Here is a 27,612-nt window from a genome sequence, read left to right as displayed (position 1 = left end):
CACAAAAACTTACCAACAAATGTTCATAACAGCATTAATCATAATAGCAAAAAGGGGAAATAACCCAAATTTATTCATTCATCAGTCCATCAAATGAGGAATGGGTAAATAAAGTGTAGTATAGTCCATACAATGGAATATTATTTGACAATAAAAAGGAATGATGTACTGATATATACTACATCATGAATGACCTTTGAAAACATGCTAAATGAAAGACGCCAGTCACAAAAGACCACATACTATATGATTCCATTTATATGAAATGTCCAGAATAGACAAATCTGTAGAGACAGGAAGTAGGTTAGTGGTTGCCCAGGGCTAGTCGGAGGGATTAAGGGAAATGGGGACTTACTGGTAATATGTACACGTTTTTTTCTGGAAGGTGATGAAAATCTTCTAAAATCAATTGTAGTAATGTCTTGCACCACTCAATGAATGTATTAAAAACCACTGAATTGAGTACTTTAAATGGGTGAATTTTGTGATATACGGGTTATATTTCAATAAAACTGTTATGTTTTAAAAAAAGATTGTGTCAATCTCCAAACTCAGCTCTCATGTATGATAATATTAGTCTCAATACTAGCAAAGTCATTAAATAACCCTATAAATGGTATAATTCCCCAAAATATTCAATGCAAAACAGTCCTATTTCATAAAAATCTTAAATTCAGAGATATCAAATATAGCCATGATCACATTGGTAATGTGTAGCAGCAAGAATGGTAGTCCTGAGGTTACACCTCTTCTTTGTACTTAGTTAAAAAATAAACTGTAAACTTTTTTTAAAGCACAATATGTTTTTGGGATATCAGACCTCAGAAAGCCTTAACCCCTCAACCACCACCAGAGAAAAAGAAAGAAGAAAGTATTGAAGTTCCTTTTGATGTACCATCCACTTTTTTGCATCTAAATCTCTCCTGGAAACCTCTTTCTAAGGTAAGTAACATGGGATTTAGTCCATTTTATTTGCTTATATACACTATATGGTTTATATGCATAGACATACATACATATACACACACTATAAAAGTAGAGCAGCTCAGATTAACACAGGACATTACAATACTTATATTCATTCAACCAATCAGTTCTTCAGTGAGAGTTATTATAAGGTCTGCCTAGGTCAAGGCAGAAATCACAGTTATTGTGAACTCAAGATTGATATTTGTTCATGTATAAGCAAGCCACAACTTACCAGTGGTTTGTGTAATAATTATTCATTTGTATAGCAGTTGCTTAAAAATTGGTAGGCTCTTAGGTTAGCCTGGGAAAGCTAATCTTACGCCTCCTGTAGCCAAAATTCTACATATTTTGCATATCAATAGTAGAATTGTATTGTAATACCTATGACCAAATAAAACTGAAAGTAATTGAAAGAGAAATTATTTGTAGTTATCTTCAGTGGCAGAGCTTGAAGAAAAGTAGTTTTAATTTAAGAAAGATAAGGCCGTGGATGGGAAGTATGTGAAAAGTATGAATGAACTTCTGACATTGATGGCTCTTTTTCTTTGGAATGTTTAATTCTAATTCCAAACTTAATATTTTTCTTTTCCTCTGATTTACAAGTATCACTAGAATTACATTATCATGTATTTGCTCCCAGTGGAAGAGAGAGCACAGAGGGGTGAGAATATTCCTGAAGTAACTAGGATTACAAATTAAATAGGATTAGAAATTTTCTAGGGTAGGATTTACTGAGATGTAGATGCTTTTAAAAGAAACAAGCAAACAAAACTTCACCTGAGAATAATTGTATAGCATGTGGACAAACATCCTGTTGGAGAAAAGTGAGGAGGGAGACATGAGGGGAAAATGTAAAGTGTGACAGTTTCCCATTCTGGAGCAGACTCAGGGCCATCCTGGAACTCAGGGGCATGTGTGTCCCTGAAGGGACTTGACAGCTCCAGGGGAATGCAAGGTCCCTGCACAACTGTTTGGAGCTTTGTTTAACTAAAGATTTAGGGAACAGGGGAATAAGCCATTATTTTATATTAAAACCAGCAATGAGATTTTATGGAATAGAAGACAAAACATTTTCAGAAGTTTAACAACACATGAGACTTTGGGATTTGGAAATGAGCCCCCAGACAAGCTCCCCTCAGTAGCCTGGTTTTAGAAACTGTGGTTTAGGTGCCTGCCATTGGGGAAAAGCAACCAGAATCTGAGGGAGAATGGAGAAGGGAGAAGAAGAGGGAAGTAGGGACATAGAGATCTGGGGGCAGAAGGGAAAAGCAAGAATAAACCAGCCATGGATAATTTAAGAATATACGGAAATAATCTTTCTTGTATGTTCTCTCAAAAGATAAGGCTGTCTAAAGGTGAAACAGCTTTAGACCACTGCCCAACCAAGTTAAGCCTGAGTGAAGACAGTCTTCTTTACAAAGCACAAGGTAACTGCTTTTTCTTATTAAAAAGGCATCTAATGAAGTTCAGGTGTTAGTAGTTCCTTACGTCTAAGGTGAATACTTGTTAGGATAGTCTAATTAAAAAAAAAAAAATACAGAAAAGCAAACCCTCCAATATGGAACTTTACAAAGGCTGTAATCGCTATAGCCAACACACTAAAACTGCCTATACACAACAAAAGACTTGACAGAACTCAATTCAATTCAGTTTCACAGTTATTGAGTACATTCATATATTTTTGAAAATTCATTACACTAAAAAATTTAACAAAGCTCACTTAATGAATATGTATGTGGTCAAGAATAACTCTACAGAATGGAATGCATCTCAAGTCTAGCAGACTAAGTTATGAAGTGCTCAGAAACAAATTACCATTCTCAATCAGAATAGAATAGAAAAAATTAATATTTATACAACACCATGAGAAAACTGAGGAAAGAAAGAACAATTGACTTTTTTTTTTTTTTTTTTTGGCTGTGTTGGGTCTTCGTTGCTGCACGCGGGCTTTCTCTAGTTGCAACGAGCAGGGGCTACTCTTCATTGCAGTGCACGGGCTTCTCATTGCCATGGCTTCTCTTGTTGTGGAGCACAGGCTCTAAGAGCACAGGCTTCAGTAGTTGCGGCTCGCAGGCTCTAAAGCGCAGGCTCAGTAGTTGTGGCACACGGGCTTAGCTGCTCCGCGGCATGTGGGAATCTTCCCGGACCAGGGCTCAAACCCTTGTCCCCTGCATTGGCAGGTGGATTCTTAGCCACTGCACGACCAGGGAAGCCCCTTGACTTTTAAATATATCTCAACCTATACACCTTTGTTGAAGTAATTGAAGGGTATGCATGTGAGCTGTCAAAACTGTTTGAATAAAGTTGTGGATTAATATCCCACCTGGAGAGCAATGCATAATGAAAATGTATGAGAATCACTAGCAACTGAAGTATTTTTCAAATATTTGCCTTATCAAAAGGATTTACATTTATAGATTGTTCAATGTTCAGTTAAATAATAGGACATTGAAGAAAAACATATTATACAACTAATACCCAGCTTGGGCAAAATTCACTTTGAAGCTGTGTGTTTCATAGATACAACCCAAGACCTCATGCTAAAAAAAATGGAATCACTGAATTTTTATAGACATTTTCAAAGCAATATTAAAACATTCCACATGTTTTTTGTTGTTGTTGTTTTTTGCGGTACACGGGCCTCTCACTGTTGTGGCCTCTCCCGTTGCGGAGCACACGCTCCGGCCGCACAGGCTCAGCGGCCATGGCTCACGGGCCCAGTCGCTCCATGGCATGTGGGATCTTCCCAGACCGGGGCATGAACCCGTATCCCCTGCATTGGCAGGCGGACTCCCAACCACTGCGCCACCAGGGAAGTGCCTTTTTTTTTTTTTTAATTCCATATATATGTGTTACCACATGGTATTTGCTTTTCTCTTTCTGACTTACTTCACTCTGTATGACAGACTCTATCTAGGTACATCCACCTCACTACAAATAACTCAGTTTCGTTTCTTTTTATGGCTGAGTAATATTCCATTGTGTATATGTGTCACATCTTCTTTATCCATTCATCTGTCGATGGACACTTAGGTTGCTTCCATGTCCTGGCTATTGCAAATAGAGCTTCAATGAACATTGTGGTACATGTCTCTTTTTGAATTATGGTTTTCTCAGGGTATATGCCCAGTAGTGGGATTGCTGGGTCGTATGGTAGTTCTATTTTTAGTTTTTTAAGGAACCTCCATACTGTTCTCCATAGTGGCTGTATCAATTTACATTCCCACCAACAGTGCAAGAGGGTTCCCTTTCCTCCACACCTTCTCCAGCATTTATTGTTTCTAGATTTTTTGATGATGGCCATTCTGACCGGTGTGAGGTGATACCTCATTGCAGTTTTGATTTGCATTTCTCTAATGATCAGTGATGTTGAGCATCCTTTCACCTGTTTGTTGGCAATCTGTATATCTTTGTAGAAGTGTCTATTTAGGTCTTCTGCCCATTTTTGGATTGGGTTGTTTGTTTTTTCGATATTGAGCTGCATGAGCTGCTTGTATATTTTGGAGATTAGTCCTTTGTCAGCTGCTTCATTTGCAAATATTTTCTCCCATTCTGAGGGTTGTCTTCTTGTCTAGTTTATGTTTTCCTTTGCTGTGCAAAAACTTTTAAGTTTCATTAGGTCCCATTTGTTTATTTTTGTTTGTATTTCCATTTCTCTAGGAGGTGGGCCAAAAAGCATCTTGCAGTGATTTATGTCATAGAGTGTTCTGCCTATGTTTTCCTCTAAGAGTTTTATAGTGTCTGGCTTTACATTTAGGTCTTTAATCCATTTTGAGTTTATTTTTGTATATGGTGTTAGAGAGTGTTCTAATTTCATTCTTTTACATGTAGCTGTCCAGTTTTCCCAGCACCACTTATTGAAGAGGCTGTCTTTTTTCCATTATATATTCTTACTTCCTTTATCAAAAATAAGGTGACCATATGTGCATGGTTTTATCACTGGGCTTTCTATCCTGTAACACTGATCTATATTTCTGTTTTTGTGCCAGTACCATACTGTCTTGATTACTGTAGCTTTGTTGTCCGGGAGCCTGATTCCTCCAGCTCCATTTTTCTTTCTCAAGATTGCTTTGGCTATTCGGGGTCTTTTGTGTTTCCATACAAACCTTTGCTCTAAATGGTTCTGGAATGCCTCTTTGGGAATTATCTTCAAAGCCTCCATTATATTCTTCTAAGCAATGTGTCAGAATACTTTAGGATGTGGATTCTGGAGTCTGGGTTTAAATCACAAAGCCACAATTTATTATTCGAGCAGATCGAATGGCTTTATCTCTCTGTGCCTTACTTTTTATTTCCCCACCTGTTTGAAAAGGGAGAGATGAAGACAAGGGGAGTAAATAATAAAGGTAACTACCTCTTAGAGTGTTGTGAAGATAAAATTAGTTAATACATGTAAAGCTCTAAGAACAGCCCATCATCAACTCACAATAAATGTTAGCTAACATACGTGAGCCCTTGGGCAAGCTACTGCATCTCTGTGAGGCTCAGTTTACTCACCCAGGGAGGAGAATTAATGCTTTACCACCTCAGGAGTTATTGTGAGAACTGAATGAAATGGTTTAGCCCACACAGTTTAGTGTCTGGCATGTAGTAAGCACTCAGTAAATGTTAGCTGCTATTATTATTACTGTTCCTGGTGATGGAAAATCCATGACCCATGAGGATGACATTGAATTGAATAAATATCCAAGTTATTCCAGTCAAGTCTGAGTAAATGCAGTTGATGATAACATTTCTCTCTGGCTTCATCCTCTTTGACCATCACATTAAACTCTATCAACTAAACCCCTTTTCTTGGAGCTCACACCTTGGCTTTTGTGATTTTCCTGATCCTCCTTCAGTTTCTTTCCTCTTTCCTGCCTCCGTTTCACCTTACTGCCCTCTCATCATGAATATACCTCAAACTCTAACTTCAGCTGTGTGCTTTCCTTTTTATGCACTCTCCCTTTGGTAACACAGTGTATTCTCTCACCTCTGATGAGAATCCTTAAGTCTCGCCTCTCACCATCTCTTGGGATTGATCCCAACCTAATCCTACAACGTCAGTGTGTCTGGAACAGAACCCATAACGTGAGTCATCCCTGCCTCTCTCCCAAGGCCGCCATGCCCAGTCTCTCACACAGGGTAATTAAGTCTTTGTTTACAATGCATTGAACATTTGCCTTTTCCTTTTCATTATCAGTAGTGACCCCTGGATCAGGCTCTTGGCTCCCCGTGTTAGGCCAGAGGGTTCCAAATCTTTCTATCTTGCACCCCCTCAGGAAACGTTTTTGAGCACATATCCCCAGTGAACATGTATTTATTTACAAATTATACACATGTTCTACTCTATTAACATATTTATGCACATGATTTTAAAAAGAGAAAAACAGACAAAAATGAGAGTGAAGAATTTGAAATAAATATTTTAATGATTTTAATTTTAAGTATTAAATGGGTACGAAATGTCTTTTTGCTCTTGCTAAATGTATTATGAATAATATCTTTTAGTAAGAACAATGTGATTGAATGTGCCTAGTTATTTCTTAAAATGTTGATGATACTTCATAATACAGCTATTTAAAGCTTCCATGTTTGGCTTACTTTGGTACTTGTTTTTAATGTCTTACCCAATATGAAAGGGACTGCTCAAAACGTGTAGATCCCAAAGGAAGTGTTGGTTGACTGTACCTACTAAATCATGATGATTATCTTTTACTTTTGTCTGGAATTACTTTCAAAAGTTTCTTGAAATGCAATGTGTATTTTTAGTATAGCTGAAGTTTTCTTCTCCTATCTTAGTTTTCATGTATATGTTTGTTAGTTGATTTTCCCATGATTGATACAACCCAGAGAATGCATTAAGGAGGTGTGCTGAGTAAAGTATTGTGAGCTTATATCTCATTATGATCTTTCCCAGAAATTTAATATCACATTTAAAAACAAATAAATGATTTGGGAAAATGCCCCAGACATATCTTTAAGAGAATAGAAAATCAGGATAAAAAGCTAGAATACTCACTTAAAAAATAGTCTATATATATTCACCAAAGAGTAATGGAAAAATATACCAATATTTTAATAGTGGTTACCTCTGGGAAATATGATAATGAAGGATTTTTGTTATTTTATTCATGCTTTTCTCTCTTTTCCAAAGCTTCAAATAACATTTATTAATTTCAGATCTCAACAAATAACATTTATTAATTTTAGATAACAAAAGTATCTGACTGACACCAGATACTTTTAAAAAGAAAGAGGTTCCAGATAACATTTGAGTTTCAGACCCCAGGTTAACTGTGCTCTTACTGTTTGCATGGATAGCTGTAATATAACACAATCATTGATGTTCGTAAATAATAAACCTGAACTAATCAGCAAACATTAAATTGTGTTCCATACGCTGTGTTTACAACAAACAAGTAACACATTTTAGATGGATTTATTTTTTAGAAGTTAAAAATTTTGGGGGACTTGAGAGACTAACCTTAAATTATTTGAAAAATTGCTATATGATGCCAAGTGAATAAAAATGACATGAGTTTCTCATTAGAGAATATCAAGGGTGTTAACAAGTCAAGAGAAATACCAATGACTTATTAAGAAAATCAAGGGTGTTATTTAGCCCAGAGGATGTATTTTGTGTCCAATGTACTGTAAATAATTCTGAAATGATGTAAATGATGTAGAATTGGTTTTCAAGCTGTGCTATGGAAACTTTTAGAGCCCCTGAAAAGTGGGCAGAGGAATCTTCCCTTTCCCACCCATGAAACACTTCAACCAGAGCAGTGCAGCTTTGATCAGTTTTACAGGCAGGGGAGTCCACACAAACTTTGGTTTGAAAAAGGCATTCTACTGCTAAATTAGAAATCTAAAAACGCTTGGACTTATGCCCACCACACTGGGGAGGAAATGGGGCGGATATGTGTCACAAAGGACAGAGAATACAGACTAACTATATTTTAGAATATCTTTCAGTGTAAATATCTGTTTCTTCTATCCATACACCTCCAAAAGACAAAATGTTAGCCCAAAGCAAAGCAATGAAAGCAGGAGAAATGAACCCATACCAGAATCTGGAAGGTGGATTGGGCAATTATCTCAAGCCAATAGATGACTTCTGCACCAAGTTCTTTGTGGGAACAGAGGTGAGTTGGAATTATCTGCTTCTAAATTACATTGAAATAAGTGATTATGACCTTTACAGTATGTTTGTCTTTTGAGAACTTACAGTATTTTTTGTAGTCTTCTATCCTTTGGCTTACAATATTTATACTGTTTTCATATTTTTATATGCTTGCTTGCATTTAAAAGTTTTAACCTCAGTGCCTCATAGCTTCATATTTGAGATGTTCCTGAACAAAAGTGGAAAAGTCTATAAAATTAGGTATGACTCTTTTCACTAATAATTTTTTGATCAGCCTGCAAATATTTATCAAACACCTATACCGTATGGAAGAAACCATGTGAAGTGTTAGAGATTTACTAAGAAAATATATTGCTTTGTTAGGCCAGAACAATCTAGTAGGGAAGAGAGTGAAAAACTCACTCAATTCAAAAGATAAATAACAACTGAACATAATAACAATAATGACAAAATATGCATAAACATGAAATCTATCATCTTAACCTTTTTTTTGGCTGCATAATCCATAAGTTTTCTTTCTTATTTTTTTTAACATCTTTATTGGAGTATAATTGCTTTACATGGTTGTGTTAGTTGCTGCTGTATAACAAAGTGAATCAGCTATACATATACATATATCCCCTCCCTCTTGCATCTCCCTCCCACCCTCCCTATCCCACCTTTTTAGATGGACACAAAGCACCAAGCTATTCTCCCTGTGCTATGCGGCTGCTTCCCACTAGCTATCTAGTTTACATTTGGTAGTGTATGTTTGTCCATGCCACTCTCTCACTTTGTCACAGCTTACCCTTCCCCCTCCCCGTGTCCGCAACTCCTTTCTCTACGTCTGCATCTTTATTCCTGTCCTACCCCTAGGTTCTTCAGAACCTTTTTATCTTTTTTGAGATTGCATATATATGTGTTACCGTACGGTATTTGTTTTTCTCTTACTTACTTCACTGTGTATAACAGTCTCTAGGTCCATCCACCTCACTAAAAATAACTCAATTTCATTTCTTTTTATGGCTGAGTAATATTCCATTGTATATATGTGCCACATTTTCTTTATCCATTCATCTGTTGATGGACACTTAGTTGCTTCCATGTCCTGGCTATTGCAAATAGAGCTTCAGTGAATATTGTGGTATGTGTCTCTTTTTGAATTATGGTTTTCTCAGGGTATATGCCCAGTAGTGGGATTGCTGAGTTGTATGGTAGTTCTATTTTTAGTTTTTTAAGGAACCTTCATACTGTTCTCCATAGTGGCTGTATCAATTTACATTCCCACCAACAGTTCAAGAGGGTTCCCTTTCCTCCACACCCTCTCCAGCGTTTATTGTTTCTAGATTTTTTGATGATGGCCATTCTGACCGATGTGAGGTGATACCTTATTGCAGTTTTGATTTGCATTTCTCTAATGATCAGTGATGTTGAGCATCCTTTCACCTGTTTGTTGGCAATCTGTATATCTTTGTAGAAATGTCTATTTAGGTCTTCTGCCCATTTTTGGATTGGGTTGTTTGTTTATTCGATATTGAGCTGCATGAGCTGCTTGTATATTTTAGAGATTAGTCCTTTGTCAGTTGCTTCATTTGCAAATATTTTCTCCCATTCTGAGAGTTGTCTTTTTGTCTTGTTTATGGTTTCCTTTGCTCTGCAAAAGTTTTTAAGTCTCATTAGATCCCATTTGTTTATTTTTGTTTTTATTTCCATTTCTCTAGGAGGTGGGTCTAAAAGGATCTTGCTGTGATTTATGTCATAGAGTGTTCTGCCTATGTTTTCCTCTAAGAGTTTTATAGTGTCTGGCTTTACATTTAGGTCTTTAATCCATTTTGAGTTTATTTTTGTGTATGGTGTTAGGGAGTGTTCTAATTTCATTCTTTTACATATAGCTGTCCAGTTTTCCCAGCACCACTTATTGAAGAGGCTGGCTTTTCTCCATTGTATATTCCTGCCTCCTTTATCAAAGATAATGTGACCATATGTACGTGGTTTTATCTTTGGGTTTTCTATCCTGTTCCATTGACCTATATATCTGTTTTTGTGCGAGTACCATACTGTCCTGATTACTGTAGCTCTGTAGTATAGTCTGAAGTCAAGGAGCCTGATTCCTCCAGATCCGTTTTTCTTTCTCAAGATTGCTTTGGCTATTCAGGGTCTTTTGTGTTCTGCCTCAGTTATTCTGCTATTGATTCCTTCTAGAGAATTTTTAATTTCTTTTATTGTGTTGTTTATGGTTGTTTGTTTGCTCTTTCGTTCTTCTAGGTCCTTGTTAAACAATTCTTGTATTTTCACCATTCTATTTCCAAGATTCTGGATCATCTTTACTATCATTTCTGAATTATTTTTCAGGTATACTGCCTATTTCCTCTTCATTTGTTTTGTCTGGTGGGTTTTTACCTTGCCCCTTCATCTGCTGTGTATTTTTCTGCCTTCTCATTTTGCTTAGCTGACTGTGTTTGGTGTCTCCTTTTCACAGGCTGCAGGTACATATTTCCCATTGTTTTTGGTGTCTGACCCCAGTGGGTAAGGTTGCTTCAGTGGGTTGTGTAAGCTTCCTGGTGGAGGGGAGTGATGCCTATGTTCTCATGGGTGAGGCTGGATCTTGTCTTTCTGGTGGGCAGTACCACGTCTGGTGGTGTGTTTTGGGGTATCTGTGAACTTAGTATGATTTTAGGCAGCCTCTCTGCTAATGGGTGGGGTTCTGTTCCTGTCTTGCTAGTTGTTTGGCATAGGATTTCCAGCACTGGAGCTTGCTGGTCATTGAGTGGAGCTGGGTCTTCACGTTGAGATGGAGATCTCTGGGGGAGCTTTCACCATTTGATATTATGTGGGGCCAGGAGGTCTCTGGTGGTCCAGTGTCCTAAACTCAGCTCTCCCACCTCAGAGGCTCAGGCTTGACACCCAGCTGGAGCACCAAGACCATTTTGGGTAGTCTGAGGTCTTCTGCCAGTGTTCAGTAGGTGTTCTGTAGGAGTTGTTCCCCATGTAGAAGTATTTTTGATGTATTTGTGGGGGGGAAGGTGATCTCCACGTCTTACTCCTCCGCCATCTTGAAGGTCCCCCTTAACCATTTTTAAGTGTACAGTTCAATGGTATTAAGTACATTCATATCGTTGAGTAGCTATCACCACCATCCATCTTGAGAACTATTTCATTTTCCCAAATTAAACTTCTGTAGCAATTAAAGCAGTAACTCCCCATTCCCTACTGCCTCCCACTCCTGGCACCACCATTCTACTTTCTGTCTCAATGAATTTCACTGTTCTAGGTACCTCATGTAAGTGGATTCATATAATATTTGTCTCTGTGCACACCAAAGTTTTGTAAGCCAAGAATGATAGCTTTAGAAAGAGAAATAACCACAAAATCTTAAAGCAGAAATTAAAGCATGACACCCTCTGCTTAAACTCCTCTTTAGTGACTACTTAGTGACACATGAAAAATTCAAACTCCTTACACCAAATGATGTAAGATTCTGCATCATTTGGCCCCTTTCTCTCTCTCCACCCCCATCTGCACCAGTCTACTCACTCTCTCTGTCTGCTCTGATTTTTTCTCTCATTCTTCTTACCAAACTCTTTCCTGCCTTTCAAGTCCTTGCACTCCTTGGAGTGAATATCATTCATTATTCAGCAGATATTTACTGAACATTTAATATATACCAAGCACTGTTCTTGGCCCAGGGAATATAGCAGAGAACAGACATCCAAAATTCCCTGCCCTCGCGGGGCTGACCATCCAGTGGGACGCTCTCCTGCCAACCCCTGACGTGGCTGACTGATCCTTGTACTTTGGATAGAGAGTTTAAGGGATGCCTCTCTGGGATCTTGGTTGGCTGGCTCAGGGCTGAAGGTGGAGGAAGTGGAGCCCTGTAGGCAGAGAGGCCTGGTAGACAGTGATCTCAGGTGGGCCTACCCAGTGGTGAAGAGGGCCTGAGCAGTGGGGCCGAGAATGTCACACAGGCATGGAGGCAGTGAAATTGTTGGAACTAGGTAACCAGATGGAGGGGGATGCTAAGGTTTCTAGCCAAGTGGCTGGTGATGTAATCACCACTCAACACATATTTATTAACCTGGTGCAAATTATTCCCGTGACTCGGTTCAGTTTCTGAGCTCCACATACCAGCTGTGAGAGCCAGGAGATATTAACTCTCTTACAGGACTTTGGTGAGGGCTGGGGTCATGTACATAAAGCTCCTAACAACTCCAGCAGCACTGAATGCTCAGGAAATGGTAACTCCAAGGGTGATGTGCCACAGGCGATGGGCTAGAGGTGTACAGTAGACGCATCCCAGGCTGTCTGCTCCCTTAGACTGTGTACCAAGAGGGGAGGGAGGGCTTGTCTTCAGACTCTGAATTTCCAGCGCCACACACAGTCCTTGTTTGTTAAATGAGTTGACATGGATGAATGAAAGCACAGATGAGTGAATGAATGAGTGGCCCTGGTCCCATGAGATTGTCCTTCACTTTGCATAAATCAAATGTTTTCCCATCTCCTGTCTCTCACCTATGTATCCCAATCCATCCCTTCCTCTGAGTCCTCTTAACTCATCTTAATATATACCCTTCTCTGTGTTTTCCTCTTATTATTTAATGTAAAACACATTGGGATTAGGAGATTGCATGTGGGTTTTACATTTATAAGATGGTGGCCTGGGAGTAAATTTTTTCTCTGAACCTCTCCCACCTCTTCATTCACTGGTTCCGTCTGTCTTTCCCCTTTGTGTGGCAATTTCTGCCTCTTGTTTACACCAGGTCCCTCTTCTTTCTCTTCTCCTTAAAATGGCCATAAGTAGAACTGGAATACATATTACTTGTTATGTCATTTGGCTAGAACTCTGTTTCTTCTTCTCAACTTTCAAAGATGATGAGTACCATACATATTCCCTCTTTCTCTCTTATTTCATGAATATTTATTAAGTACTGACTTTGTAACATGCTGAGAACAAATCACTGAATAAGGCAGACTAGATCCCTCCCCTTCTGGAGCTTTCAGTCTCTTGAGACAATTTTTTGTTAACAACGACTTTGGGAACCCAGCAGTTGGAACTTGTGTACCTAGAATAGCTTCATAATTGCCTGTGTTCTCCCCATCAATGTGTGTAGATAAAAACTCAACAAATTCATTTTTTTGTTTAATATAAAATCAACTAATCATTTTGAGCCTTCCCTCCCCACACTGCACCAAATTATTGTTTGATTAAATTGACTTGTTACTTTGTGTTTGTTTGGGTCGTGGTCAGTCTTAGCACATGAATAAGAGGACTCTTGTCTTTTAAGTTGTCTGATCAGGAACCTGTAATATTTTTAGGAAGGTGAAGTGATATACACAGATTGGAAAATGGAGAAAGACCCTGAAACTGGCCGATTTATGAGTAAGTTTTGGTGATTGCTCTGTTATTAATAATTTATTTCTTTTTTACGAAGTACGAGTAACCCTGTCCTTGCTAATGGGAGAGAGGGCCCCTGAGGTTCTGACCCTACACCTTACTCAAAGTAAGGGCTTCGGACAAGCAGCACAGTTGTCACCTGGGAGCTTGTTAGAAAAACAAAATCTTGGATCCTACCCCAGGCCTACTGAATCTGAATACAGATTTTAATAAAATTCTCCAGGTGATTTGTTTTCACACTGAAATTTGAGGAACACTGATGTATTGATACTTAAATTACAGAGACCCTTGGACAATTCAGTTTTAAAATAACCATGCTGTTTCAATAATTCAACAACCCAGTAGCTCAGCTATGTGGAAATTCTGAGTCAGCATGAAATTATAAGCTAAATTTACCATGATCTTGCAGACCTCAGCCCTGTATGGGAGAAGTTAACTCTAGGGCCCTCCTTTGGGGCTGGGACTGGTCGTGCCCACATGTTCCCCTGCTCCCAGGGCCCAGACTCTGGGCAGATGAACAGAGGTGTGAGGGACACGCCCAGGTGGGTGGTTTGCAAGTTTCCAGCTGGAGAAAGGCATTCCAGGTAGAAAGACAAACAAGTACAAAAACATAGAAGCTCAGAAGAGCAGTGCACAATTAGTAAACAGGGAGATCTTCTGGCCAAAGCATGGTAACAGAGAGGGCAACAGCAGGAGGAGAGGTGCCAGGAAGGACATTTGAGTCCAGATGGCAAAGAGCCTTGAGTGCTTTACTAACCTGTGGACCTTATCCTAGTACCACCAGTATAATCAGAAAATCACTCTGTCAGGAGATCAGGGGTTAATTAATTGGTGGGAAGTAGGATGGCCAGTTGCAATAGCCTAGATGAGAGATGGAGAGGACTGATGTATAGGCAGGGTGACAAGGATATCCAGCAGAGGAAATACAAGAGGGAGAGAGAGACATACGAGTCATCATGCCAGGACTTTGTGACCAGTGGGATGTGAGTGGGAAAGAAAAAGAGAAGTTGCTGTTAATTTCTTGACATTTAATTCATTCCAAAAAAATGAGAAATAGCTCTAACCACCTACTTAAAGGCTATTTTAAAGTCATCTTAATACTTTAAAATTACCAGTCAAGTATTTTGTAACATGGAAAGCCAAATGACACTGTTACTTCCATTGGATAATGGTTGAAGTTCAGGGAAAATCAATGTGTAGACATGCTGAACTGTAAATTGCATGCCCTACTTAACATTCTGTGAACTGGCAGTGTTTTCCTTGGAAGCTACCAGCCTGATGTCTTTCATAAACACCATGGAGGTTTCCTGGGTAAAGATGAGGCAAATACTGGGGGCCATTTTCTCTTGATCTGCTGGGAGCCCCATGTTCTTATCTCAAATATACAAAAAGGCAGGAAGGAGAATTTCCTTTTCTAAGAAGAAACTTCTGAAAGACAGATTACCCTGACTGAGCTGTGTGTGATGAAGAAGTCCAAATCAAACAGATGATCTAAGTGACAAGCCAAGAAATACAGGCTGATGTATTTGATGATGATGACAGTTAACATAATCATCTCATGTACTCAACTCACAAATTGGCACATGTCATGTGTTAGGCACTCAGTACTCTCCATGGATTAATCCTCACAGCAACACTGGATTTGAACCCAGATGGTCTGTGCTCTTAACCACATCAGTATACTAAATCCTTCATTAGATATTGACTCTGGAAAACTACTGTTTTGTTTATTGTAAGTTTCTTATAATAACCTGGCTGGGGGCTCTGGCATTTCATTTAATAACTTAAGGACAGCTCCATTTACTGCTGAATGGCTCTAAGGTCTTCCAAAGGACAAAAGGAAGAAAAAGTTATATGGGCTGAGAACCTCTAACATGTTAAAAGTACAAATCTTGATGGCTATCTATATTCCTATCACTGGTGGTCATTACATTTTGCAGAGGGCTTCTAGACTCCTGCATAGCCCTGCTCACCAGAGTGAGGTGGTGTAGGGAAGCCCGGCTCACCAAGGACAAAACCAGGATCTGAGGGACACAAGTAACAGCAAGAAGAAAGCTGCTGGCTTCCAAGGGTCTCCTGCCTTCCCAGAAATCCTCCAGATCACTTCAAGGGGCCCTTAGAAATTAGGCTTCTGTGCTGTCTTCAAGATGGAGCTCTGGTTAGAGGAAAATTGGTCTTTTTTAACCTAGAAGAGCTATGTTTAAACTTATTTATTTTTACTGTATATACTTTTTTCAAATAATTTTCACATTGAGATAAAAATATACATAAACAAGAAATTTAACATCTTAACCATTTTTAAGTACAGTTCAGGGGAGTTAAGTACATTCACATTGTTGTGCAACCAATCTCCAGAACTCTTTTCATCTTGTGAAACTGAGACTCTGTACCTGTTAAACACTAGCTCCCCACTCCTCTTTCCCCTCAGCTCCTGGCCACCACCAGTCTACTTTCTATCTCTATGAATGTACCTGTTGTAAGTACCTCATGTAAGTGGAGTCATACAGTATTTGCCTTTTTTCTTAAGCTTTTGGCCACACCACACGGCATGTGGGATCTTAGTTCCCCAACCAGGGATCAAACCCGTGCCTCCTGCATTGGCAGGTAGAGTCTTAACCACTGGACTGCCGAGGAAGTCCCTGTATTTGCCTTTTTGAGACAGGCTTATTTCCCTTAAAATGATATACTCAGTTTTCATTTCTGTTGTAGCATATGTCAGAATCCCCTTCCTTTTGAAGGATGAATAATATTCCATTGTATGGATATACCACATTTTGTTTATCCATTCATCCATTGATGGACACTTGGGTTGCTTCTGTCTTTTGGGTATTGCAAAGAATGCTGCTATGAACATGGGTGGACAAGTATCTCTTTGACACTGTATCAGCTTTTTACAAGATTATGGTAGCTTTTTTTTCTGCTTAATGTTACATTGTTGTTCTGAGAAAAAAAAATCCAACCTTCACATAGCTGTTAATATGATAAGTTTCAGAGTAAATTCGTGGTTTTAGTATAAAATAGCCACACATTATGCTTTGGCCTGGACTGGCACATATTTTTAGGGCCATCCCTGGGGCTTGTGGGTATGGCAGCAAGTAATAAGGAGCAGCCAGCTCCAAAGCCAGGACCGGGGAGAGGAAGCCCAAGCCATGGCGGAAGAGGCAGACCAGGGGAGCAGAAGGACCCTGGTGCCTGGGGCAGAGACAGCGGGGAAGCCTTCATCTTAATATCCAAATCTGCTTGTCCTCTAGTCTTCCCAGTTGCAATAAATGGAAAGTACAGAGTGCCTGTTGCTCTTACCAGAAACCTGGCTGCCATTCTCAGCACTCATCTCTCTCACCCCTCCTGTCAACTCTAGCACGCAAACGTTTCTGATTATCCACTCCTCCATTGCACCTTCATCCAAGTCACCATCCTCTCTCACTAGAACTACAGCAACAACCTCCCGTGGTGTCCCCTCTTTGCTTTTACCTGCCTCTGATCCATTCTCGCCACAGCAACCAGAGAATCCTTTCGTATGTCAATCAGATAGTCTTCCAGGCCTAAAGGGCTCATTAAAAAACATGACACTTAGAATGTAATCTAAATGTTTTTCCTAACAAGGATTTGCAAGGTCTGGACTCTCCTGGTCTCCATTTGTTTCCTATGTCTCACCCTGGGATTATCAGACTCCAGTCCTATTGCCTTCCTCAAAATAATAAATGCACTAAACACTTCTCAGGACTTTGGTGTGTATTTTTCCTTCTGTCTGGAATGCTACTCCACACCAAAATCTTCCCATGATGAACTCAAGCCTAAATGACTCATCTTCAGAGACGCCTGTTCTGACCATTCAGCCTAAATTACGAATGTCCCTTGTTATTCTTTCTTGTGATATGTTTTACTTCAAAATACTTTTCACATTTTTTTTTTATTATATACCTTGGGATTTGTTTGTTGAGTATCTGTCTTTCCACTGGACTGTAAGGTCCAAGAGGACAGATCATGTTTGTTTATTAACCATTGTTTACCCATCCATCTACAGTACCTGGTACATACAAACAATCCACAATTATTTATTGACTAACAATATATACTGTTGACTGATAGACTAATAAATGAGTGAATGAATAAGAACAGGAAGTGTTCCTTTGAGCCTGAAAAGTAGCCTCGATGGGAATTTCCCTGGACTTGCCTTAAAAAAGAGGAGGAGCTGTCCCTTGACAGATTCATTCACCCCAACTGACCTCTGGTTCTCCACTCTTGGACCTCATTAATCGGGACCTATCTGTCCATCGGAGGTCTGCCCATTCTTCATTGCAGGAATGTAAACAGTGTTATAAAAGGTGAAATGGCCTTTTCCACTCCAACAGCAAAGAAGCCCTTGAGCCTCTACACAGTCCATGATGGAGGTGTTCACACCATTCAGAGATCACCTTTTTACAAGGACATTATCCTCACTGTTGGGGGTTGGAACGTGGCCATCTGGAAAGAAGGTATTATGGTAAGTTGCCTGCAAAATGGAGGAGTGGGTGTGTGGTCCTTTGTTATTGAGAAAAACAATAGGAAAAACAGACTGTTCTGACATAGCAATGCCTTTGGGACATTTTTTAGAGAAATTGGAACAGATGGCCTGGGCCCCAGCCTGTCAGCAGAACCACTGCAAGCCTTTGGAAAACACAACCATTTGCTTTTCTTTCCTGAGGGAAGGAAACATTTACAAGTCTTTTGTTCTCTGAAACCAAACAGTCTTTTCTTCAAAATACTGTGTATATCATGGGCAGTTCCCTTGATTTATGTTTTTCCCTCTGCTTAAAATACAAGATGGAATGCTGATTATGGCACGAACTCTAAGGAGAAGCAATGGGTCTGTCACTGCTCTTGCACTGGGCAATTTGTCGGGAGGCTCAGAAAGTGGGACTAGGAAAGCTAAGGGGTCCGTCACCAGGCAGGCAGAGACGTGCATGGGTCAAGGTGAGGCCGTGCCAAGAATCCAGTGGTCCTGATTAGGACAGGGCCTGGGTCCAGGCAGACAGAAGCTAAACTGCCCAAAACTAGAAAGACTGGTAAAATCTAGTGAAGCAAGGGCATGGGAAAATCAGTAGGATGTGTCCCTCTCATGAGCTACTTAAGAAAATTATCAAAATCTGTAAAAAAGTATGTATATACATATATATGTGTGTGTGTGTGTGTGTGTGTGTATATATATATATATTTCAGAGCTGTAATATATGTATTCTTTGACCTAACACTTTTTTTCCTTTTATTTCTGGGACTCTAACTTACAGGAATACTCAAAAAAATAATGTGTGTGAATATATGTACAAGTTTGTCATTGAAAAAAGTTGAAAACTCCTTAAGTGTCCATCCACAAAAGGACTTCTACTTTATAACAATGTACTTTTGTATGCTCATTTTTTTTTTTTTTTTTTTTTTTTTTACAACAAGCAAGCATGAGTTTTGCGGTTAAAGAGGAAGACAAAAGAAATGTAGGCAAGATTGTCCAAAGACCATGCAGGGGTCAGGAACCTGGTTATCCACCAAAACTGAAGGAGCCGAGCAACAGGTTTGGCCTGTTGCCTCTAAGGAGTCCGTGAATTGGTGATCTTCGTTGTTCCCTGTAGGAAGGTTTTGTTTGCATGTATGGGAAGGTGGAGAGCAGCTCATGACTTAGTTTAGTCCCGCAGATGTAAGTTGGTGAATGAGCCCAGGCGGAGCATGACGGTGGGAAGAGAGCACATTCTGATCTTCAGTCTCTATGAAAACCTCCCAAAGAAGGCAAATTACCCCAAAATAGAGAAAAGATAAGATGATCTTATGTTGCTTTGGTGGTCCAGAATCTCTTCCAAATAATATTAATAAGCCATTGGGTGCAGCTCACAGATAGAATTGACTTTTCATTCCCTTTTCCTGCCCACCAGAGCTATTTCCATGGTGAGCAGGCACCTGACAAGAAAATAAAGATATAGGCAAAATTTGCTTATAATCTTTACTTCTCCGGTGTCCATCAGTCTCCATAGAAAGAGCGATGGATTTAGCAGCAGTTGGATTATTAGAACCATAAATAGCTCGATTGGAAGGTTTGATCTTTTATATGATCATAGCCATCTGAGTTTTACTTTTTTTTTTTTTTTTTTTTGCGTTACGGGGGCCTCTCACTGTTGTGGCCTCTCCCGCTGCGGAGCACAGGCTCCGGACGCACAGGCTCAGCAGCCATGGCTCACAGGCCCAACCGCTCCGCGGCATGTGGGATCCTCCCAGACCGGGGCACGAACCCATGTCCCCTGCATCAGCAGGCGGACTCTCAACCACTGCGCCACCAGGGAAGCCCTGAGTTTTACTTTTAAAAAATCATTGTGAATATCTCTCAGATAACAACAAAAGCTTTTAATTTGTTTTTTTTTTTTAATTTCTTTTTAGACTGGACCCCTCCTTCAGTCATCCTGTGCACCAAAAAGGTACACCTCAGGGCACTGGTCCCTGACAAGGCCTGGAGTCTTTTACATTGGCCGAGAAGATGGATACATCGATATCTGGGACCTTCTGGAGAAAACCCACGAACCAGTCCAGTCACAAAACATCTGTATAACTATGATCACATACATCAAACCCTGGACCTTTTCTGGTATGTTAATTCTGATTGAATGAGCTAAGTCATTTTGCCTTTTGGGGCTAGCTTAGGAACATTTTGACATTCAACTGGAAAGCCTCCGATGTTTCTTCTCAAGATTTTTCTTCCCATTCCATCTCTTCCCTTCCTTTCTCTTTCCTTCCCATCATTCCCCTTCCTTTCCCTTTTCAAATTCTGGATACAACCTGAGTTTCTCTCACTGTTTTCTTCATCAACAGTTATTTCTGAGACACATTTTAGTATGTCAAGCAGAGGCTGATTTTAAACCACACAATAAAAAGCATCCTTCTCGGGCTTCCCTGGTGGTGCAGTGGTTGAGAGTCCGCCTGCCGATGCAGGGGACACGGGTTCGTGCCCCGGTCCGGGAAGATCCCACATGCCGCGGAGCGGCTGGGCCCGTGAGCCATGGCCTTTGAGCCTGTGCGTCCAGAGCCTGTGCCCCACAACGGGACAGGCCACAACAGTGAGAGGCCCACGTACCGCAAAAAAAAAAAAAAAAAAAGCATCCTTCTCACCCTCTCCGGGTCCCTAAATCACAGGGTGAACCCTAAATCTTTGCTACATTTTGCTGCTTCTTTTCCAAATAGAATAAGTTCTGTACCTTTAATTTTTCATTATGTCACAAATTTTCAATATTTTATCACTTTATGGCCCTCCACTGGACAATATCAAGCAGTTTCCTTCTTGAGATCAAATGACTCTGCGGGGTCATATATTTCTTTAAACTATAACTTTTAAACTCATAAAGAGGAAAAAGGTAATGTATAACAGAGCAAGCAGAAATTTAAGAATGTGTCGATGGAAAAGTAATTTATATCCTTTGTCCCAATTTCTCTGTTTCACCCAAGTAATACTTTCTACCCAAATTCAATGTATATTTGCTCCATTTCAAAGAACTTTCCCTTTGTTTCCAAAGATGTGCAGGCATAAAATTGTCTTTTTATTCATTTCTTTCTCAGAAGAAACATTACATTTAGAAACACAGTCTTCAGAATCTCTGAGAGTGTCAGAGTCTGACTAATACTACTCGGCCGTATGTGTCACCAAAGTGTGTTTTCCCATCTTTGCTACAAAACATTGCTTTTGTATACCTCCAGGGATTACAAGTCTAGGATTTAGCAATTTGAACCAGACCTGCTGAAAATGAGAAAAAAAAAGTTGATGAGAGAGAAAACTAAATTTTCAAACACATTCGTGTTTTATATCCATTTTAAATGATCAAAGGAAGCAATTTGTTTTTATAATAAGAAAACCGGTTCTGGCTGTGTCTTTGAAATTCATCTGGATAATGGCATCCTTTAGCCCTTACTATGTCTTTGGTGAAAATTGGCATGATGATTTTTTTTTTTGAAAATCTTCCATGTATTGTCCCTGCTTTCTTTTCAAATCTGCCCAGTGGATCCAGTCAGAGAGGGTCAATCTCAGCTAGGAGCCACACTCCTTATATAGAGGCTGAGAAAACATGATTGGGGGTGAGCAGGGTGGCTGACGAAGACTCAGGGTCTCAGCCAAGATCATTGTAACCACAACAGGTCCTTCGGGAAATCACAAAACAAAAACACAGCACATGTTTAACCTCTAAAGTGGCTTTCTGATTGCAGAGTTGTTTTTCTCCCACTTTTTTTTAACCTTTCAGCTAAGCAGCAATTTATAGCCATAGCTGATTATTATGGAACATTGCATATATTGGAAATTCCTTGGACACTAAGTCGCCCTTCCACCAATGAGGTTAGTAACTTTTGGCTTTGAGGATTTACGTGATCAGATACTGCTGAGGCATGTTTTAGAAGTATGTTCAGAAACGACAGCATTGGGATAGGGAGGGTGGGAGGGAGGGAGACACAGAGGGAAGAGATATGGGAACATATGTATATGTATAACTGATTCACTTTGTTATAAAGCAGAAACTAACTCACCATTGTAAAGCAATTATACCCCAATAAAGATGTTAAAAAAAAGAAATGACAGCATTTTTGCTCTTTAAGAGAACAAAAGAATCATGCAGTCAAAAATAAGGGGATGTTAACCTAAATGGGAAAAGAATTTGAAAAAAAATAGATACAAGTATATGTATAACTGAATCACTTTGCTGTACCCCTGAAACTAACACAACATTGTTAATCAACTATGCTCCAATATAAAATAAAAAATTTAAAAAAGGGGATGTATTTCTGTTTTATGAGATAAATGGTTTAAAGCTAGGGAAAAAAAAAAAACAAGCATGCAGCAAAAGAAAGTCCAAGTAAATGAAGCCCAGATTCAGAGAGGAATTGATTTGGGGATTCATAATCATAAGATGTTATTTTCACGTTGTAACCTAAGCGTGGGACCCTTATTTCAGTGATATCCTTCCCAGAGGGCCCAGCTGACATTTTTATGCATCTATCCATTGCCAGCCTCCACCCGTCCTTCCCCAGCTTGGTGTGCTGCAGGCAGCAGGTCTGAAGTGGCAGTATTCTGCCACTCCATGCACACCACCCAAGGGTTTCAAGCAGTGTTAATAATTAGGTTATAAAAAGAAGATCAATATGTAGAAATACATAAATATGTATGCAACCAACATTAAACATATAGATTGCAATCTGTTGCAAGTCCCAACAACATCACCCTAGTTACTGGTATGCAAAAAACTTTCCTTCCCTTGGTGGCCTTGCCCAAGGTCTCTGCTGACTTCCCTGCTTCTATTCTTACATCCACACGTTTAACTCTCCAGGGGACCAGGAACTCAGCTGTGCTTCCAGTCCCTTTACGGTTTCCATTGACATCCTCATCTGGGTTTTCCAAGTTTGTTTGATGATGTGAAACTTCCCTTAGTCTTAAAAGTGAGAAGGAAAGAAGGGGGGGTGGGAGCAATCCCTGAATATTTCTCCAACAAAATTGCAATTTTTTGCAGCTCTCTCCTTCCAATCCCACTCCTTTCCTGCCATCCCTCAATTTGCAGGCCCCTAAACCTTAGCCCAGTAGCCCCCAAATTAGCTAGTTCCTCTGATAGTGGGCCTGTGGGCATTATCCCAAAGCAGGTAATCTAGCTAATAACTTACAAGCCGCAGAAATTCTTCAGCGCCTCATGAAGAACATGGGGGCTTCCATGTGGGTCCCCCTCTCATGGGCCTCTGCTTCTAACAGGTATCTAGGATAAGCTACTACTTTGAAAGAGAAGTCAAGCATCTAGAATATGTAGAACAGCGCAAAAAAATTCGGGAAGAAGAAAAGAAAGAAATGGAAATGGAGAAGAAAAAAGTTGTAAGTTAAATTTCAGAAGCAATAATTGCTTTCCTCTAATGCCATTGAGAATATATTTGTTTGGCTTATTCCACAATTTTAATAGAAAAATTATGCCTTTTTTCATTCTTGTTCTGATGGGAGTCAAGGGGGCATTTCTCTGATTTCCTAGCTTACTATGAGTCCGAACAACCAGTTAGACACACCTAGTGAGATTCTACCCAATTTAAGTTTCTGAAATTTTCTATATTTCAAAGGCCTTTAGATACAGTGGTATCTAAATACCAATTATAGATACAAAGATTCAAATTCGAATGCTTTCATTTCATAGAATTTTAACATCTAGTGAATAATGCATTAAAACAGTGCAGGGCTTCCCTGGTGGCACAGTGGTTGACAGTCCACCTGCCGATGCAGGGGACACGGGTTCGTGCCCCGGTCCGGGCAGATCCCACATGCCGCAGAGCGGCTGGGCCCGTGAGCCATGGCCGCTGAGCCTGCGTGTCCGGAGCCTATGCTCTGCAACGGGAGAGGCCACAACAGTGAGACACCCGCGTACCGCAAAAAAAAAAAAAAAAAAAAAAATTTACCAAAAAGGAACCTAAATCTCTGAAGCCCCCATCCTCTTCCTCAGCCTCTCTGTTTGATGTGAATTCCATCACTCTTTTGGTCTTCCCTTGACCACTGGAATTTAGGGCCTTGAAATATTCTGTGAATTCAGCTCTTCTTTCTTTCTCACTTGAGGTCATCTCAGTCCATATTTCTGCTTGTCTCTTGCTCATTCCCTTCCTTGCCCTTTTGTCACCAACAATTTCATCACCGCCTGTTGTTTCCTTATAGCCAAATATATAGCCTCCTCCAATGTAATTACTCATGTAAGACCCTAGGTCTCAATTAAAAGCACAAGCATGTGGAAATATTTTAATGTACTGCATTAGCAAATAGATTAACATTATCACATTGATATATATGAATTAGTGGAACAAAAACAGAGGGAGCATCATTTAAAAGCATTGTTTAGTGGTGACAAGGTATAAAAGAACACCAATTAATTAACTTTTCTTTGTTTTCTTTTGCTACAAAAAAAAAAAAAAATTGGTCTTGGTCTGTTCTTTTGCACAACCACAAACACTGGGTGAAAATCTGCCACCCTTTCCTACACCAGCAATCATCGATTACTAGGAGTGTTTCAATAACATAGTGACAGCTAATTAGCCACATAGAATTGTGGATAATCCAAAAATAATTTACAATGTGAAGTACTTTTTAAAAACTTGAATATTATAATAATCATATCTTGGAATTGTATGATGCTTTTGAGTTTCCAAAACTTTTCCACCTTCTTGTAACTTCATTTCCATTTGACATAGTACCCTCCTTAAATTAGAGCTACCACTTGTCAAGTTTTCTCTGGAACTAGACTGTGGATAAGTGAATACATTTAAAAGGGCTCCTCTGTTACGTTTAGAAAATGAAAAGGGGCACCAAGGAAAAATAACTAATGTTGGTCAGAAGTATCTCCTTACAAGCAACTGCTGATAATAGGGGAAATGGGAACAAACTAACAACCTCAGCGGATTGCAGTGGGGACTAAATGAGTTGAAATATTTACAGCACTTAGCCAGTAACTGGCAGTTAGGAAGTGTCCACTATTAATATTATTACCGAGGGCAGGGGGAGATCACACATCCGTCCAGCAAGGCTGGTTTTCATGAACGCCCCCCGAATGGCAGGGATTAGGCTGTGCACTTCAACCCACACATGTGAGGGAAATCATATACCCATCTCTTTGCAAACATTGAATCTGGATACCGCTCACTTATTGAAAAATAATAGTAATTACAGCTCTAACAGCACACAAAATGGGAATTTTCCTAACTGGAATTTCAGCTGGACACCCGAAACTGAGAAAAGTAGCAGTTTCCATATGATCCATTATGTCATCTCTATGGGACAGAGAAGACGGAAGAATTCAAAAGAATTCTGCAACCCCTAGTCAATGACCCACACTCCAGGCAACACAAGGGAGGCAAGAATTATGGGGAAGAAGGTTGGAAAAGGGGATTTTTTTTTTTTGGAGAGAGGTGTTGGAGCGCTGTGTATTCCCCATTCCCACTTCTGCAACACCACCCAGACTCTGGGAGGAAACCTTCAAGAGAAGCACTGCTAGAGATAGGTTGCTGGCCAGGATGGACCATTGGCCTCGTACACCTGGCAGGAAGCTTCCTGAGCCACAGAAATCCAAGAGCTAGGAGTTACCAAGGGACCAGAGCAGAATGTCCAGGGAGAATTTAGGAAACACAGGGACAGGGACCTGACTCCTATGGTTGGAAAGTCTGCAGGCAAAAGATTAGCTTAAACTGCTCTGACAGATGGGTGGAGAGAGGACCAGGGGCAATGAACTTGTACTGATGGCAGAGTGAGGGTGGTAAGTTTTCCTGGGGCCAGGTGGAAACTTGGAAGTAGCTAGGCTCAAATCAGGTGTCCCAAAGGACTTTCTAAGTGGGGTGAGGCAATCTACAGAAAGAGCCTGGAGGTGCACAGGGGGGCATTGCAGTGGGAGCCACAAGGGGCAGCCTTCACTTGGATATTGGACTGGCCTGAGTCTTCAAATACCTGAAAACGACACTATTTCTAATACCTAAAAATGATAGGAAGTGCTACGGAATCTGTCACATATGTTGTAAAGGACAAAGGTTAGAAGAATAACATTTTTCTACTCTCACCTTATCAAGTCGTGCTCTTTTTGTGAATTGGTTATTGTAGCTAACGAGTGCTTACTGGGCGCATGCACCATTCTGAGGGCCTGTCCTATTTAATAATTCATTTAATCCTCACCATGCTATGAAGCAGTTATAATGATTAGACATGAAGAACCTGAGAAAGCAGAGATATTAAGAGAGGGGGAAAAGCAAACATACGGAAAGAATGTGGCAGAGGCAGGGGAAGAGAACATCAGTCATTGTGAATATTCAAAAGAGGAAAATACCTCTTGCAAATTATTCTCTAAAGAAACTAGAATAAAATACAGTTCTGGTCCCTTTGATGGAATCCACAAAGACAGGGCTTTGTGACAAGTCATCAGAAGGCACAGGAAGACATTAGGATGGGGACAGGACAAGAGGAGAAAAAACAAAAGCAACACAGGATGACACACCATCCTGTGTGAAGTGACCCTAAAGTTCCTCTGAAAGAAGACACAGATGAGAAAAAACAAAATCTTAAAAATCGTAATGACTGCCCCAGCAGATATTACAATAAATTAAAATGTCACAGTTATTAAACCAGAGCAGTACTCAGGTGAACACTGACAGATCAAAGAGCAAAACAGATGACTCAGATTATTCAGCAAGTGGTGCTGGGTAAATTAGCTGAATAAATGCCCTTCATTGTTATTCTCTCCCCTCTCAATGTGCTCCTCCCTGCATCAGTGGCAGGAGCTCGTAGGCCAGCCTGGATTGCCCCTGCCCCCGAGAGCCCACATCCAGTCCATCGGCAGACTGGGTCAGCCCCACCGCCAGGAGATGCCTGGAGTCCGCACACACCGCTCCGCTCATCTCTGCCCCTCCCCTTCAGAGCCAGCAGCCTCTCTCCCTGACTGTGCAAGAGATGCCCCCCTGCCCTCTGCCCCTCACAGCCCTTCCACAGAACAGCAGGCAGGCCAGACTTTCAAAAATAGCCCCTTCCCAGCCTTTGGTATCTCTAGCTGCCAGAGTTTTATACAAATGACTTGCTTTTTTCCCCCCTAGGAAACGTATCAGAAGTCAAAAGAACAATTGGAAGCCAAATTGAAAATGGACTACGAGAGTTATTTGGAACTGGAAAAGGACATCCTCATCAATCTTGGTCTAATCAAAGTGGAAGAGACAATGTCAAACAAGGAAATGATACAGAAAAGCTTTCTGTAGGGGTGTTTTGAGGGCTTTGTGGGGCTTTTCTTTACTCATCATTTTTTATGTAAGGTGAACTAGCAAAACTAAACGTGAAAAAGGTTTACTTATGCATATCAAGCTTTTATTTCACTGCTATTAAAACTTTTGAATTAAACAATAAGATCTGTTTCCATTTTTGGACTGAATATGTACTAAACTTTGTACTGAATATAAAAGCTATTGATAATGAAATTTTCACTTTCCTGTAATAATACAGAGCTTCAGACATCCACCCTCAGTCCTCACCTGACATCCATTCAGAGCCCCTAATCCCAGACAGAAGTGGAGCTCAAACTTTGCTCCTAATTATCAGGTTGCTTTTGGTCACCTCACCAAAACTTGCTCCCACTGGGCCACTGCACAGATCGTCAGGCCATGTGCT

General features: G+C 40.1%; 1 protein-coding gene across 1 annotated transcript in view; it reads left to right on the top strand.

Annotated features, from left to right (window-relative positions):
• DNAI3 (dynein axonemal intermediate chain 3) overlaps window positions 1-27,310 on the top strand; it is a 61,856-nt gene extending 34,546 nt beyond the window's left edge. The window contains exons 13-21 of the mRNA XM_049715979.1: window positions 795-942; window positions 2,309-2,396; window positions 7,966-8,096; window positions 13,388-13,451; window positions 17,819-17,949; window positions 19,866-20,070; window positions 21,713-21,804; window positions 23,203-23,319; window positions 27,048-27,310. Of these exons, the coding sequence (XP_049571936.1) occupies window positions 795-942; window positions 2,309-2,396; window positions 7,966-8,096; window positions 13,388-13,451; window positions 17,819-17,949; window positions 19,866-20,070; window positions 21,713-21,804; window positions 23,203-23,319; window positions 27,048-27,206 (1,135 nt within the window). The 3' untranslated portion in view covers window positions 27,207-27,310. The remainder of the gene's footprint in view (window positions 1-794; window positions 943-2,308; window positions 2,397-7,965; window positions 8,097-13,387; window positions 13,452-17,818; window positions 17,950-19,865; window positions 20,071-21,712; window positions 21,805-23,202; window positions 23,320-27,047) is intronic.
• Window positions 27,311-27,612: the final 302 nt, after the last annotated feature.

Source organism: Orcinus orca, chromosome 1 (genome assembly GCF_937001465.1).
Source record: "Orcinus orca chromosome 1, mOrcOrc1.1, whole genome shotgun sequence".
Classification (NCBI taxonomy): Eukaryota; Metazoa; Chordata; class Mammalia; order Artiodactyla; family Delphinidae; genus Orcinus; species Orcinus orca.
This window is presented reverse-complemented; position numbering and strand designations above follow the sequence as displayed.